Source organism: Octopus bimaculoides, chromosome 2, assembly GCF_046866305.1.
Source record: "Octopus bimaculoides isolate indiv1 chromosome 2, ASM4686630v1, whole genome shotgun sequence".
Taxonomy (NCBI): Eukaryota; Metazoa; Mollusca; class Cephalopoda; order Octopoda; family Octopodidae; genus Octopus; species Octopus bimaculoides.
Genome location: NC_142929.1, coordinates 48,792,320 through 48,809,141, shown reverse-complemented (window position 1 = coordinate 48,809,141; position 16,822 = coordinate 48,792,320). Strand labels below are relative to the sequence as shown.

Genomic DNA, 16,822 nt, shown 5'->3' with positions numbered 1-16,822 from the left:
CAAAATTTGAAACCATTATTATTATTATTATTATTATTATTATAAATATTATAATAATAAAAATAATCTTTTTACCTCACCATCACATTGATGGCGTGCTAATGATTGAGTCACCTCACCACCTTAATAATATATATATATATATATATATATATATATATATATATATATATATATATATATATATATATATATATATATATATATATATGTATGTATGTATATATATATATATATATATATATATATCTATAACCCTTAATAAGAGTTAGTTCTCATCAGTTATGCAGTCCACTCAAAACTGTTCTGCCTATTTTTAGCTGCTGCTGTTTAGTCTCAGGCCAATAATGACTCAACAGATATAGACTCAAAAGTGTTCCAGCCTGACCTATCAACAATTTTGTTTATCAGAGATTAAATTGTTTAATGTGTTGCTACCACATTCCCTCTCTCTCTCTCTCTCTTTCTCTCTCTCTATCTCTCTCTCTCTAATAGGGTTTAATTTGAATGAGGTTTGGCTGCTGTTTTTAACAGGTTGACCAATTGTGTAGTGGTTCTTTCATTAACTCACTTTTGTACCAGTGCTACATAAAATGTACTTGTGCCAGTGCTACATGAAATGAACCTGTGCCAGTTCCACATGATAACACTTGTGTCGGTGTCACATAAAATCAGCCATGCCAATATCACATTGAAATCATACCCAGCATACTCTGTAAAGTGGTTGGCATTAGGAAGAGCATACCAAACTTTGAAGTAAAGTTAATAATTTGTCTCACATTTCTAACTTCTTATCCAGTTCATAAATTTTTTTTTTTTTTTTAATATTTTAATATGTTATAATCCTTTCTACTAAAGGCACAAGGCCTGAAATTTTGGGGGAAGAGACTAGTCGAATACTTCAACCCCAGTGTTTTACTGGTACTTAATTTATCAATCCCAAAAAGATGAAAGGCAAAGTCAACCTTGGCAGAATTTGAACTCAGAATGTAAAGATGGACAAAATACCCCTAAGTATTGTGCCCAGCTTGCTAACGATTCTGCCAGCTCACCGCCTTAATATGTTATAATAAATAATAATCTTTGTAAAGATCAACTATATAATAGTTTACGCAATTACAATATAATCTTACACCTATTTTACAACAGAGCATAAATTTATTCCATAATGTTTCAGGTTTATTTTGGAGATAAACTAATCTTTCTTCATTTTTAATTAATTGAATTTATAGCTTTTAATTATCCATCTGTAAGCACAATTTATATCATTTTGAATGTCAGACCCAGAGACGTGACAAAAAGCACATTTGAAACAGCAGTTTACAAACTAGGAATCAGCTGATCTATTCCAAAAGAAAATAATCAAATGTGATTTAAAATTACAGTTTGGTATCATTTGCTTCTCCTTATCTTTGACAAAATGCATGTAAAGATGATAATAGATAACACAGGCAATGTAATATTAGATAACATTCAATAATAATATTTTCAAAATATATAAACTACAAAGATGTCAGTGTGGCTGTGTGGTAAGAAGATTTTTTCGAATCACATGGTTCTGGGTTCAGTCCCACTGTGTGACATCTTCGGCATGTGTCTTCTGCTTTACATTTGGGTCAATCAAAGGCTTATGAGTGAATTCAGTAGACAAAGATTGAAAGAAGTCCATTGCATAAGCTTTATAGCTTATAAAAATATCATTGTTATTATTTACAGAATTGTAAAAACATGGTACTGCTTATCAAATCATTGCAGAAAATAAAAATATATAGATATCTTTACATCATGTATTAATGGCTTGTTGATAGCTAGTTCGTTAACAGGTTTAACAAATTTATGCAGTACCAGCACAGTGCTGTGTAAAAGCACCTGTGCAGGTGACACATAAAAAACACCCAGTATATTCTGTTAAGTGGTTGTCATTAGGAAGGTCATCCAGGCATAGAAATCATGCCAAAACAGACAATTGGGATCTGGACAGCTCCCAGCTGGTCAGCTCCATGTCAAACTATCCAACTCATGCCAGCATTATAATGTGTGTGTGTATGATGATACACACACACACACACACACAAGCAAGTGGACAAAGAAATGAAAGTAGCACTCATCACTTTAGGCAGGTGTTAAATCTATTATTTAATGACAGTTCAATTCAGTTCCATGCCACCTAGTGTAAAGAGCTAGGTTCATTTTACAACACCAAAAAGCTTTAAGTTGTATGGCACTGTCCCCTGACTGGCTCCTGTTCTAGTGGCACATAAAAGGCACCATTCGAATGTGGCTGATGCCAGTGCCCCTTGACTGGCTCCCGTGCCAGTGGAATGTAAAAAGCTCTATCTGAACATGATCGATGCCAAGCCCGCCTGACTGTTTCCTGTACCGGTGGCACATAAAAGGCACCCACAACATTCTCGGAGTGGTTGGCGTTAAGAAGGACATCCAGCTGTAGAAACCTTGCCAGATCAGATTGGTGCCTGGTGCAGCCACTGGCTTTCCAGACCTCAGTCAAACTATCCAACCCATGCCAGCATGAAAAACGGACGTTAAATGATGATGATAATGATATATGTATTGTCTATTCTTTTATTCTTTTACTTGTTTCAGTCATTAGATTGTGGCCATGCTGGGGCACTGCCTTGAAATTATTTTTCGTCGTGTAAATCAACCCCAGTACTTTTTTTTTTTTAACCCTGGTATTTATTCTACTTATTCTATTGGTCTCTTTTGCCAAACCGCTAAGCTATGGTGATGCAAGCATGCCAACATCGGTTGTCAAGTGGTGGTTAGGGGACAAACACAGACAAACACATAGCAATACACACACACACACACACACACACACACACACACACACACACACACACACATGCATATACAATGGGCTTCTTTCAGTTTCCCTCTACCAAATCCATTCACAAGGCTTTGGTTGGTCTGAGGCTATAGTAGAAGACACTAGCCCAAAGTGCCACACAGTGGGACTGAACCCAAATCCATGTGGTCGGGAAGCAAGCTTCTCACCACACAGCCGTGCCTGAGCCTATATATATATGAAAAAAAAAAATTTATATTCAGGGCAAGTGAGTAATTTATACAGGCCAAGCCACATGCTGAAAAAAGATGCCAAATGTCTCTAAACTACCTTAAAATATCACAATAAACATGTATGTGCTGAACTCGGACAAATAAGCGAAAAAGATTCATATATATATTGCATACATACATTAAAACTTATAAACACACAATGAATTTTGCTTACTTTTTATCCTTCAATCCTAGACATGATTATGTTTCTGACAGATAATGGTTTGTAAAAATATAAGCACATGTTTTCCCATGATCAGCAGGACCACAGGAGAGGGATTTAAACCGAAGTAAACTTGTTTCTATAGTATCTTCATCATTTATGTAAAGCAAAACATGAGATGTTATTACAAACAAATTTGAAATGTCTTAAGTTTCAAGTAAAAGCACTCTTGGGAGCATATTCTTTATACAAAGGGCTCTATGCGGTGCAAGAATGATAATGTGTAATTTAAATAGAACGAAGTAAAAATCAATCATCACACACACACACACACACACACACACACATCTTTTATTTGTTTCAGTCATTTGACTGCGGCCAAGCTGGGTCACCACTTTGAAAAATTTTAGTTTGAATGAATTAACCCCAGTACTTATATTTTGATAAGGCTGTTACTTATTCTATCTGTCGCTTTTGTTGAACCACTAAGTTACAGAGACATATAAACACATCAATACCAGTAGTCAAGCGGTAGGGTGGAAGACACTTGCCCAAGATGCCATGCAATGAGACTGAACCCAGAACCATGTGGTTGGGAAGCAAGCTTCTTACCACACAGCCAAGCCTATTCTATTGCAATATTATATGCATCGATTCATTTTTTTTTAGCTCAGTCCTTCAAATTTTATATATTTTTATATATTATCACTGTAGCTTTACATAGGTTTATTGAGCCCCTTTTCAAGAGTTTGCATGGGAATACAGTTTTGATATTTTTTATTAGTACAGGTATAAAGATCCACAGGAAATGTTCTCTATGTGGCCTGTGTGTTTTCTGTACTCTGTTTATCATTTTTTCCACGTTTCTTTTGCAACATCCTGTACCCAGATATGCATCTATATATACATGTAGATGTAGGTATGTACATACATGTACATATATATGCATATACTCATATGTTGTTTGTATTACATACATACATACATACATACATAACTACATCATGTTCATTTGGTGGAGTGACGAGGACCATCTGGTCATCCTTAGGAATGACTAATGACTTGTGCATTGATTTTGTTGAAGTTGAAGATGACCTCACTCTCTGGCCTGTGATCATCTTCAATCCAGTGGCAAGATCAAGTCAAGATTGACTGGTGATGGAGTTGGATGCAGTGGATGACAAATATGTTTTATTTGCCTCATCATGCTCCTTGCAATCCACAATGCATTGCTGTAGTTGTTTTCCTCTCTGTTAAACTATGAATGTTTCTACTGCAGAGTCCACTGGATCCAGTATTCACATGCACTCATATGTTAATTAACCAATAGCTGGGACCTTGAAAGGTAATTACTACTCCAGGTCAGAATAGACTTGGGAATAAAAGTGGCTAAGATGTGGTTCCACATTCCTCAAAACACTGAACTCCCAAACTAGGGCCCCACTAATGGATGCAGTTTAAGGTCATATTCAGGTCACAGACAGACAGATAGACAGACACACGCACACACACACACACACACACATACATTGAATTAGTGCTTAAAATAGTGACAGAGTTTTAATTTTCATATTTCAGCTTTATTTTCTGTTGAAGCAGTTTATCATCCCACTTAGATTAATTAATTATGAATTTTAAAATTATCATATCAATGTGTTTGAATTGTTAACTGTTTAACAACTGTAGAGCTTAGAACAAAATTCTGAAAGTATCTCTGAAACAATTGCTATTTTTTTTCTCTCTCTCTCTCTCTCTCTCTCTCTCTCTCTCTCTCTCTCTCTCTCTCTTGTGTATATATATATATATATATATTTGTATTATTTTCTATTACAATAAAACTCTTTATAATTTTATTATTTTCATTTCAGGCTGAATTGTCCCATCCACTGAATTACCGTGGGCTGAAAAACATGTGTAATGATACAGACAGAATCTATGATGAGTTTCAAGTAAGAAAGCATAATTAAATTAATATTTGTAAAAATTTGAAAACAGCCATTGTAAAAGCAACTAAATATGATCTGGTGACCCAATACAAAACTATAATGGATAAATATTGGTAGTGTGCAGAGGTGACGCTTCCAAGATGGTCAACCTCTAGTCTTCCTCAGAAAAATCTTATCCTGACTTGTACATATATGCTGGTACATTGTCAAGCTGACTAATATTTTTGGGATCCACTCAAGCAAAATATCTTAAATGGACTGCAGGGGTTAAATAGGCCCTGGTTGAGAACCACAGTACTAAAGGCTTCAAGATGCCAGATGTCAGTGGTAAACTGGGTTATGGTTTAAGTCTCCCATCCAATTAGGTTGTGTGTGACGGGACTTGAACTTAGAATGCAATATGATAGAACAAATACCACAAAGCATTTCTTTCAAAATTCTTTCAGTTTCATCAGTCCAATCTCCTGGATTGTTCTTTTTTTTTTTTTTAATCTTTTACTTGTTTTAGTCATTGGACAGCAGCCATGCTGAGACACTACTCTGAAGGGCTTAGTCAAATAAATTGACCCCCAGTACTTATTTTTTTAGGCCTGGAACTTAGCCTTAAAGTGCTAAGTTACAAAGACACAAACAAACCAACACCAGTTATCCAGCAGTTATGAAATGGGGGGGGGGGGGCAAACACAAAGACATACACACATAGATATAAACATATATATAAATATAAAACAGGCTTCTTTCAGTTTCCGTCTACCAAATTCACTCACAAGACTTCGGTCAGCTCAAGACTATATAGTAAAAGACACACAATGGGGCTGAACCCAGAATGATGTGGTTGGGAAGCAAACTTCTTACCACATAGCTACACCTGCACCTATAATAATAATGTGTGACAACAGTAGTAAATATTCACTTTAGCTTAGTCAACTTGGGGCTATAGTAGAAGACACTTGCCTGCCATGCCACACAGCGGGGCTGAACCCAGAACCATGTGGTTGAGAAGCAGGCTTCTTACCACACACTTATACCTAGATTTGTGGAAACTCTAAAATGATAAAAGCAAAGTTGACATTGATCGAATTAATATAGATGATTTATCATGTAATCATGATAAATTCCATTTCATGTCTATCACTGACTGTAGAGATCAATGCCAAACAAATTTCTACAATCATAGAACTATCAGTGTATATAACAAATCATATAACATGCTTTTTTAAAAAAAAATCACACCTTAGAAATATAAAATTTGAATATATTTACATTAGAAATTTTATGTGTATAAGCCAATTAATAAAGTGAGACTCAAATATAGGGTAAGAAAAAGAAAGAAAGAAAAAAGAGAAATTTCTTTGCTAACATCAAGGTAGACTTTGAATATGGTAGATCAATAACAGCGGAGTGTGTTTAATAGCGCAATGTATTCAATTATATATGCTATGCATGCATATTTTTCAGTGAAATTGTTGTAAATAGTACAGGAAGTAAACATGGTGAATATTGTGAGACATCTAGTAAAAGTATCTCTCTCTCTCTCACTCATTCTGTATCTTCCTCTCTCTCTCTCTCTCTCTCTATATATATATATATATATATATATATATATATATCCCTATAAATATATATATATAAATATTCTTTCTCTCTCTCTCACTCTAATACACATATTAAATGCATAAGTTGTGTTTTTCTACGTGCATGCTCACATGAATGAATGCACATAACCCCTCGTTTTTCTTCATTTTGGAGACTCATTTAATAACGAGTAACATATAAAAGAATTACAAGTAAATATAAAAGAATGAATAAACTCAATTCTTTTATATTTAAAAAATATATAGCTTTCTAAAACAAAAAAAAACGTTGCTTTGTCATAGCATATGAGCTATTTGTAAATTTATATACTAGGCCATGGGTCCGTAGGGGAGTGTACCCTCTAAACCCATCAGGCAAAAAATAAGAATCTTTTCTGCTATAGGCTCAAGAACTGAAATTTTGGTGGACGCGGCTAGTAGATTACATCGACACCAACGTTTGACGGCAACTTATTTTACCATATGCAGTTCTCATGTGCACTAAAACTGCCCGGATGTCCGACAACACACGCACACATTCGAACCCCAAGCATTAGGGAAACTTAGTACGAAGAGATATTCAACTAATGTCTGTCATTTTGACTCCCAAGAAATTGACGTCGGAATTTGACCATGTCATGTTCCAAGGGAAATAACTCTTCATCTGAGAGTTAGAATTAAAACGATCAGATCAAGTCACTTTCTATGCAAGTACATCTCCAATAATATAAAGAAAATTGATCAATTCCATTTTGTTGACAATTTGGTAATAATTCTCTTTTACTTGTTTCATTCATTAGACTACGGCCATGCTAGAGCACCACCGTGAAGAATCTTAGTCGAACGAGTCGACCCTTGCACTTATTCTATTAATACCTAGCCGTTAAGGGGAGGTAAACAAACTGACATCGGTTGTCAAGCTGTAGTGGGGAACAAAGACACACACTCACATATACGACGTGTTTCCCTCAGTTCCCGTCCGCTCTCGAGAGTGTAGTTTATGATTGTTATGATAAAATTTTCAGAAAACACTTTTCGGAAAAGTTTGGGGATCTTTATGGTTTGACGGCCAACATTTTTTTATGTAGTGTTTTTGGTACCGAAACACTTTCAAACTTCGAATACTTGTATATTTTGTGTTATAAAACAGATAAAATATTTTGTATTCGAAGTTATTTCATGTAAAAAATTGTCGTATTTCGGTAATTTCAACCAATCACTGACGTCTATTTAGGTGAAAACAATTACGCCGTGGAATGTAAACAACGGTGTTACGGGATTTTTTCCCTTGAATAAAATTAATGCCGTTGTTTGTCAACAAAAACTATCCGTTGTCAACAACAACTATCAGCGGTATATATTTCGTTTGTCACTGTTATTTATGACACCGTTCGTGCGTTTAAACAAGTGTTGGCCGTCAAACCATAAAGATCCAACTTTGGGGTTATTCTCACTCCAACCATTATCTTGAACTTGTTTCTTTATAAATCTCTTTAAAATATTTTCTTCTGTGCTCTTTTTTTTTTTTTTTTTTATGAAACCTTGCAGAAACATTTTCATCGGGTGATTTAGAATTCTGCTAGAAAAAAATCTTTTGTTAAATTTTATCAATACAAAACACACCCTCGAAAACGTATCTCTGCAAAATTTCATTAGGAAATATCTATGAAAGTTATGAGGATGTACAGTCTGCGAGCGGTAAAAACACCAAACTGGTAATTATGCCAACTAACCCTTCCCTGTAGAACCAGAAAATACTTCGTCCCCTATCAACTACAAGTCTTTTATAAAGCTTGTCTGAGATCCACTGTGGAGTATTACTCTGTACACTCTGACTCATAGACGTGTTTTGTCCTCTCCCTGCCTTTTCTACCATCATCGCAAGGGGTTATACTTGAAACTGGTAGGTTTCGTGCCAACTCCACCCAAAGACTTTTGACTCTCGTCTCTTCTCCTCTTTTCCAATCGTGTTGTATCCACCACTCAGACTGCATACGTCCTTTCGTTTTAAGTATGGTAAGTGTCAAACTTGTACTGGTTGATTTACCGACACATGACGTCATACTTAAAATGAAAGGAAGTTGCCGCACACTAACCACTGCTTCAGCCTTTCCTTTCCGAAACCTCGGCTCTCTGGAATTTCCTCCCTGCACATATTTTCTTGTAGCTGTTAGTTTGCAACAGAACGTTAATGGCGTCAATCTCACTGGTCTCTGAGAATTTGTTAAAGCTATGGAGACGACCCTTTTACTCAAGACAAAACTACTAAAAAACAAAAACAAAAAAATCGCACGCTACCATTTTTAAGAAGGACACGCTGGACAATGTAATCCTAGCTACACTATTCCTGGAAAACAAAATAGGGAATGATGGCTGCTAGGCACTAGCGTAACTGGAGTGTATGCCTCCCGGGGCAGCCCTTCCGTTTGCCGCCCCCGGACCCCACAAAAACACATATTGCTTATGGCAGACCCCAAAAAGCCGCCTCTTTAAAAATATCACCCGAGGCGGACCCCCACCACACACAGCTACGCTAATGCTACTAGGAAACCTTAAATTTTAGGTCTGTTTAACTGAAATTTACAACAGGAGAATAAACAACAATTACACTTACAAACCAACAAGGAAGCCTATTTGTGGTCGTTGAAATTGCTTGAAATATCAGCCTAATCCCACCCTGACGTTCTACATAAGGACACTTCGCCTTTGATATTGTGGTCGAGAAACTGGCGCATAAAACGACTCATTATCAGGCGAACCGAAATACTATTTAAAAAATTCAAAATAAATTTTCATTGGCGTGTCATTCAGAATGTCCTGCGGGCCGCAGTTTGCCCATGACCTGTGTAGGCCTACGTATTTCAGAAAATAACGATTAATCATAGCTAGGATGCATTTGATTCTCATGTATTACGTTTCATTGTGTAAATGTAGTTCAATGTTGTGCGACTGGTTCAGGGGAGATAATCGCTTCTTAAATGTACTGAATTATTTCCCTTTATCACTTTCTGTTGCCTTTTGAAACTTTAGTAAATTGTTTGGAGCCATCAGCTGTTCGGTGCGTGGCGAATTTCCAGAAAAGAAAGAAACATTATAAAATGCTTGTGTAATATTGTATTATTTGTTTACAAAATAAATATACGATAAGAAATTATTGTCAAATTTATTATATTCATTATATATATTGATTTCGGTATAAATTAATATTACTAAGAAATATTACCGGTCCCTGGCACATCGGTGAAAAAAAAATGCCGGTACGCCACATCAGATAGTTTGGGAAGCACTGGTTTACAAGATGGAAAGAAAATCAAACCGAATTAATCATGACACAATATAATTAAAACTTTTCATAGAATAGCTTGAATAGTTTAATGTACAATTAAACCAGTCTGTTGCAGAAAATTTCAAGAAGTAGAATTTCACAAGCTCCATTCGACATTAATAGATATTTATATTACCTAAGTTTAGAAGTTCGCTTTACAATCACTCGTGTAGGCAAGTGTACCCCCTACGCAAGTGTGCCCCCAAACCTGCCGACTTTGTTTCCTCATAAATTTCAGAAAAATGGATATTATTTTCATGAGATTTTCTACATATACTTTCATGTTATTTACATTCCAATTATATCGGAATTATTTGTGAAACATTTTTATCCGTGTTTGTGAGGTGGTGGGAGAGTTTCGTTTAATTCAATCAGTTGATATTTAATATAGTATTATATAATTTGTATACGATACTATAATAATATTATAATAAATTCATTGCGCCCCCCCAGCAATCCACTGTCTTCCTCCCAACGCCTCCTTTTTCTCTAAAGTTTCCCCCGCCCTCTTAACCACCAGCGCCCACCTGGACTGTCTCAACGTCCATCGGAGGGCGGTAGCACCCACTTTGAGAACCTATGTTCTAGATCAATTTGATGGCTTGCATGAAAAGAGAAGAAAACACAATATCCCAGCCCAGTATAAAAGTATTTTAACAACTTTCAAAATATCAACTAAATTATGGATGAGAGATTACAATTTACTGAAGGTAGCCACACAAAGAAGGCGCAGGCATGGCTATGTGGTAAGACGCTTGCTTCCCAACCACATGGTTCTGGGTTCAGTCCCACTGCGTGGTACCTTGAGCAAGTCTCTTCTACTGTAGCTTCGGGTTGACCAAAGCCTTATAAGTGGATTTAGTTGACGGAAACTGAAAGAAGCCCATCATATATATATATATATATATATATATATATATATATGTGTGTGTGTGTGTTTTTGTCCCTCCACCATCGCTTGACAACTGATGTTGATGTCTTTACGTCCCCGTAACTTAGCAGTTATGACTGATTATGTCCATCCTCCAGTCTGAGTGTAGGAGGCCTCAGATACATTCACCAGTTCTCTTCATGCACTGCAGTCTCATGTTGCAACCATTCAATCTATCAGGGTCTTCATTCAACCAATCATTGATGATATTGTTTCATCATCATCTGTGTTCTGTCAAGCCCATTTTCCATCCACCCCATCCCTGGTGACGTGAGCACAGAAGGTCTCTGAGCCCTTATAATATGGCCAAAATACATGCAAGCATGCATTACATACATACAAACGTATAGGCATGCGCACATGCAGGCATGCATACCTAGCTCTCTCTTTCTTGCTTCCCTCCCTAACTACATACATACACACACACACACACGTCTGTGTTTGAGTGTGAGTGGTGTGTGTGAACATGCATCCGTGTGTCTTTGTGAGTATACTAAAGTATGGCATTACATCCTATTACAACAACACGTTAAACCTTAGTCATTCAGTAGATAGAAATCAATAAAACAATGTACCAGTCAGTTAATATTCTTCTAATACATCTGACGACTGAAACCAGTCTGGACGCCATAGCTTGCATGAGATATTTCTTGTCTAATTGTCCTTTTCCATAAATCATTTTTCATGTTGTCTCACTTTCTCTTTTAATAAACACACGCACACACACACACAAATATTTGTTGGCACTCCGTCGCTCACGACGTCGAGGGTTCCAGTTGATCCGATCAACGGAACAGCCTGCTCGTGAAATTAACATGCAAGTAGCTGAGCACTCCACAGACACTTGTACCCTTAACGTAGTTCTCGGGGATATTCAACGTGACACAGTGTGACAAGGCTGACCCTTTGAATTACAGGTACAACAGAAACAGGAAGAAAGTTGTGGTGAAAGAGTACAGCAGGGTTCGCCACCGTCCCCTGCCGGAGCTTCGTGGAGCTTTAGGTATTTCCACTCAATAAACACTCACAACGCCCAGTCTGGGAATCGAAACCACGATTCTATGACCGCGAGTCCGCTGCCCTAACCACTGGGCCATTGCGCCTCCACTCACACACATATACATACACACAAACGAACAATCCAGTACCCACAATACACTTACAGCTTCATACCCATTATTATTGGGGCAACAGGATTCATACCTACCTACCTATCTGGAGCAAAATATGACTGAACTTGGAATCATGATATCTGGGACTATAAAAATCTGTAAGATCTTCTTAAGACTGAGAAGATGACAGCGAAATCAAGATGCTTCCCTTCACTATCTTGCTACCAAGTTGGTGGCCAGTTTAAATTTACTCTAAAATTAAAATGAGAAAGAAAAGGCATACATACAGACAGACTGAAAGGCAGGCAGGCAGACAGATATACGTGCATGCACAGACACACGCATATGTGCAGGAGTGGGTGTGTGGTAAGTAACTTGCTTACCAACCACATAGTTCTGGGTTCAGTCCCACTGCATGGCACCTTGGACAAAATTTGGTAGACGGAAGCTGAAAGAAGCCCGTCGTATATGTGTGTTTGTGTGTCTGTGTTTGTTTCCCCTCACCACCACCATCGCTTGACAATCAATATTGGTGTGTTTACATCCCCCGTAACTTAGCAGCTCGGCCAAAGAGACCGGTAGAATAAGTACTAGGCTTACAAAGAATAAGTCCTGGGTTCAATTTGTTCGACTAAAAGCGGTGCTCCAGCATGGCTGCAGTCAAACGACTGAAACATAAGAATACATACAGACAGACTGAAAGGCAGGGAGGCAGACAGACAGACAGACACACACACACACACACACACACACAAACACAAACACACACACACACACATATCTGTACTGTACCTTGAGAGTATCTCCTGACACATTTCCACCACTTTCTATCTCTCTCTTTATCTCTCTATCTTTCTGTCTTCTTATCTGTCTTTCTAACCCTATCTCTCTCTCTTCTCTCGCCTTTCCTTTCCAAATGGGATAGCCATATATCTCCACTATAACAAAACACCAATTCTCTATCCTTCTATTATATTTCAACTTCCTCACTTAAAGTTGCAAGTTATGAGGTGACTATCACTTGTATTGGTGGCATGATAAAAAAATAAAAATAAAAAATAAAAACAAAGCACTGAATGAACTCTGTAAAAGTGGTAAGCATTAGAAAAGGAATCCAGCTGCAGAATCCATGCCAAAGTATTTACATTGGTGCATGGCACTGTCCTCTGACGCAACAGACACTGTTAAATCCTCCATCCCATGCAGGCCCAGAAGCCAGATGTTAAATGGCAGCGGTGGTGGTAGATAGAAAATCTAATACCTGTATTTGAATACATTTATTCAACATTGATGATTCACTCCACCATTACTCCAAGTTTATTAACCAATAAGAACATATGAACAGAGTAAAGAGACTGTGTAGAAGCAGTACTGTGAATTATCAGCTTTGAACCAATATATAAATATGTGTGTGTGTGTGTGTGTGTGTGTACATAATGTGACACACAAAAGATATCGGATAACAAAATAACTGAAATGAATAATAGGTTGTTTAGAATATGTCCTCTACAACATCTGTGCTCACATTACATAACAACACTGCTTCACAACTTTTTTTTACTTCAGCTGATCCGACATAAAGTAATCAAAGAAGAAAAAGGAAAATGTTCCATAAGATTTAACTGTTACTTGGATGTATTCCTTCACAAAATACCATTCAAAATAGCCAACATCCAAACACATCTTACATCTCAGTAAACAATTCCTTACTCAAGTGGGCTATGATGTTCTAAAACATGGCTTAAAGGACTGTCCTGTTTGGTGCTATTAAATTAGACATGCCATAGACCAATTACTGCCAAACCTATCTAAGTTGTCTGACTTATAAATAAGTTGAAATATTCTCATTTATCACCACTTGTTGCCTTTTTTTAATGTCCACAAAGGTGTGGTTGTGTGGTTAGAAGTTTGTCTCCTAATCCACGTGCTTCTGAGTTCAGTCTCACTGCATGGCATGTTGAGCAAGTGTATTCGTTTATATCTCCAGGCCAACAAAAGCCTTGTGAATGGATTTAGTAGACAGAAACTGAAAGCCGGCGAGCTGGCAGAAACGTTTGCATGCGAGGCGAAATGCTTAGTGGTATTTCATCTGCTGTTACGTTCTGAGTTCAAATTCCGCCGGGGTCGATTTTGCCTTTCATCCTTTCGGGGTTGATAAATTAAGCACCAGTTATGCACTGGGGTCGATGTAATCAATTTAATCCCTTTGTCTGTCCTTGTTTGTCCCCTCTATGTTTAGCCCCTTGTGGGCAATAAAGAAATACGAAACTGAAAGAAACTCATCATATGTGTATATGTATGCATCTATGTGTGTGTGTGTCTTTACATTTGTTCCTCACCATTGCCAGTGCTGGTATGTTTACATCCCTGTCACTTAGCAGTTCAGCTAAAAGAAACTGATAGAATACGTACCATGCAATAGAAAAATAAATAAAAAAAGGTGCTGGGGTCGATTTGTTAAACTAAACCCTTCAAAGCAGTGTCCTAGTATGGAAGCTGTCTAATGGGTAAAGGGTAAAGACTCCCTTTCGGTCATGAATGACCGTAGGATTGCACCTAAAAGAGTTCCCCTCTGAGGCACAAGTCCAGTCAAGGTTGTTTATGGAAGATCTCTGAAACTGGTATGCATGGGCGACTGATGATATCCAAGGGAAAGGTGAAGGCCGACACAACTTGGCACCAGTGACATCGTAATTCATTTCCTCAAACGAACTGGAACAATGTGAAGTAAAGTGTCTTGTTCAAGAACACAACACACAGTTTAATGACTGAAAGAAGTAAAGATTAACATAATATCTGTCTGCATTTTCATATGATTTCTTGTTTTACCAATATCTGATTAGCTTCTTTCATTCCATTCATTTTCATAATGGAAACTGGATATTTTATTCATTTGCTTTTATTGCAGTTGCTTCCAAATATCTGTCCAAAACACTCGGATCTGCCACTTGGTGTGGAAGAGAAAAACAGATACATCGATGTGCTTCCAAGTAAGTTTGTTGTTTTAAAATCTTTTACCAATTCCTAATCTCTAAATGTCTGAAACAAGTTATTTGCTAATAAGATTATCACTTTCCAGACTGTTAACCTCATCTAGAGTTCTTCTTCTTCTTCTTCTTCTTCTTATTATTATTATTATTATTAATGGGTTTAAAAAGGTTTCTGATATTTATATAGACATTTCAGTCAGTTTAATCTCCCATTGTCGTCCCCTATCTTCTCCCTGGACATGATACAAATTAGAAAGCATTATTTTCAAACTATGGATGAAAACAGTGGCCTTATGGACAAGACAAATTATTACTCTTAGCTTAAAAATAAAGCTTCTAATTCAAATCCAATACAGTACGATGTATACATTCAGGAATAAGACACCTGAGATAAACCAAATAAAAAATTGTATAGATGTCAATATTAGAAAATATTTCATATCTAAAAATGAGATTAATAGTCTGGAAAATTATCTTAGTTGTGAATCATATTTTTTTAATACTATTTATTTATTTATTTATTTATTTTATTTATTTATTGGTAATATAATCTTTTTGCAGACATCAAATCTAGCACTTCAACTCCATTTAAATGTTTACTTTGAAATGAATCACTTAGAATGAAATGGAAAACTATATTACCAACAATATAATCTCACAACAACAGATTTAATTTGTGGCTTATATAATTGAGAATCAATTCACATGCCTATCTGATAAATGCAGAATCAACAGCAGTAACAGCATACTGCCACCCTGTTTGCTAGTGCGTCAATGCTTAAATTAACCACCCACATTCCTATGAGAAGATACACCTCTAAAACTGCTACCTTCTTTTTGGTCAGCCCGAGGCTATAGTAGAAGACACTTGCCCATGGTGCCATGCAGTGGGACTGGACCCAGAACCATGTGGTTGGTAAGCAAGCTACTTACCACACAGCCACTCCTGTGCCTACTTGTCTAATTTTTATTGAACTTCTATTTCAGAAAATAACAATGACAGGCTCTTGCTTACTAATGAAATAAAAAGGCAAGCTGTAATTGTAGCTTTGAAGGCTAAGCATGGTGATTTTGAAATTTCTCATTTTCTGAAAGTTGCAAGCTCTTTTGTCCACAAAGTTGGTGTGAGTTAGAGAAAGAAAATGGAAGTGTATTCTTGGTATCAAAATGTAAATAAAAACATTCCAAATGCTCTAATTGTATCAGGACACCTGAATTTATTCAGAAACTTAAGCAAAACATTGAAGACAATCCAGGAAAATCAATAAGGTCAATTGCAAAAAAATTTCATGTGTCAGAAAAAACGGTTAGTAATGTGCATGAAGTCATCTGATACAAATCTTATGTGATGAGGAGAGGTGAATTCATGTCAGGAAAAAACAAAAGAAAACCTTTTAATCAGATCCAAAAGACTTTTGAACAAACTTAAAAATCCATCAGAAGCTGGTGTTATTTGGATTTTCTCAGATGAGAAAATCTTTCACCAAGACCAGAAAACTAACAGAAGAAATGACAGATGGCTATGTGTTGACTCTTCTGAGGTTCCAAGAATAATGCACACAAAATTTCCTGCAAGTGTCATGGTTTTGGGTGTTGTTAGCAATGAAGGACATGTGATGCCTCCTCACTTTTTTTTCCACAAGGCCTTAGGGTGAATGTTGCTGCATGTATTGAGGTTCTGGATAAAGTTGTTAAGCCTT

The 16,822-nt window shown here is 36.7% G+C and overlaps 1 protein-coding gene across 1 annotated transcript in view; it reads left to right on the top strand.

Moving 5' to 3' along the window:
* The window catches only part of LOC106871625 (uncharacterized), a 587,895-nt gene that overhangs the window by 429,110 nt on the left and 141,963 nt on the right, over positions 1–16,822 (top strand). The window contains exons 8-9 of the mRNA XM_014918237.3: positions 5,113–5,193; positions 15,041–15,122. Coding sequence (XP_014773723.1) covers positions 5,113–5,193; positions 15,041–15,122 — 163 coding nt within the window. The remainder of the gene's footprint in view (positions 1–5,112; positions 5,194–15,040; positions 15,123–16,822) is intronic.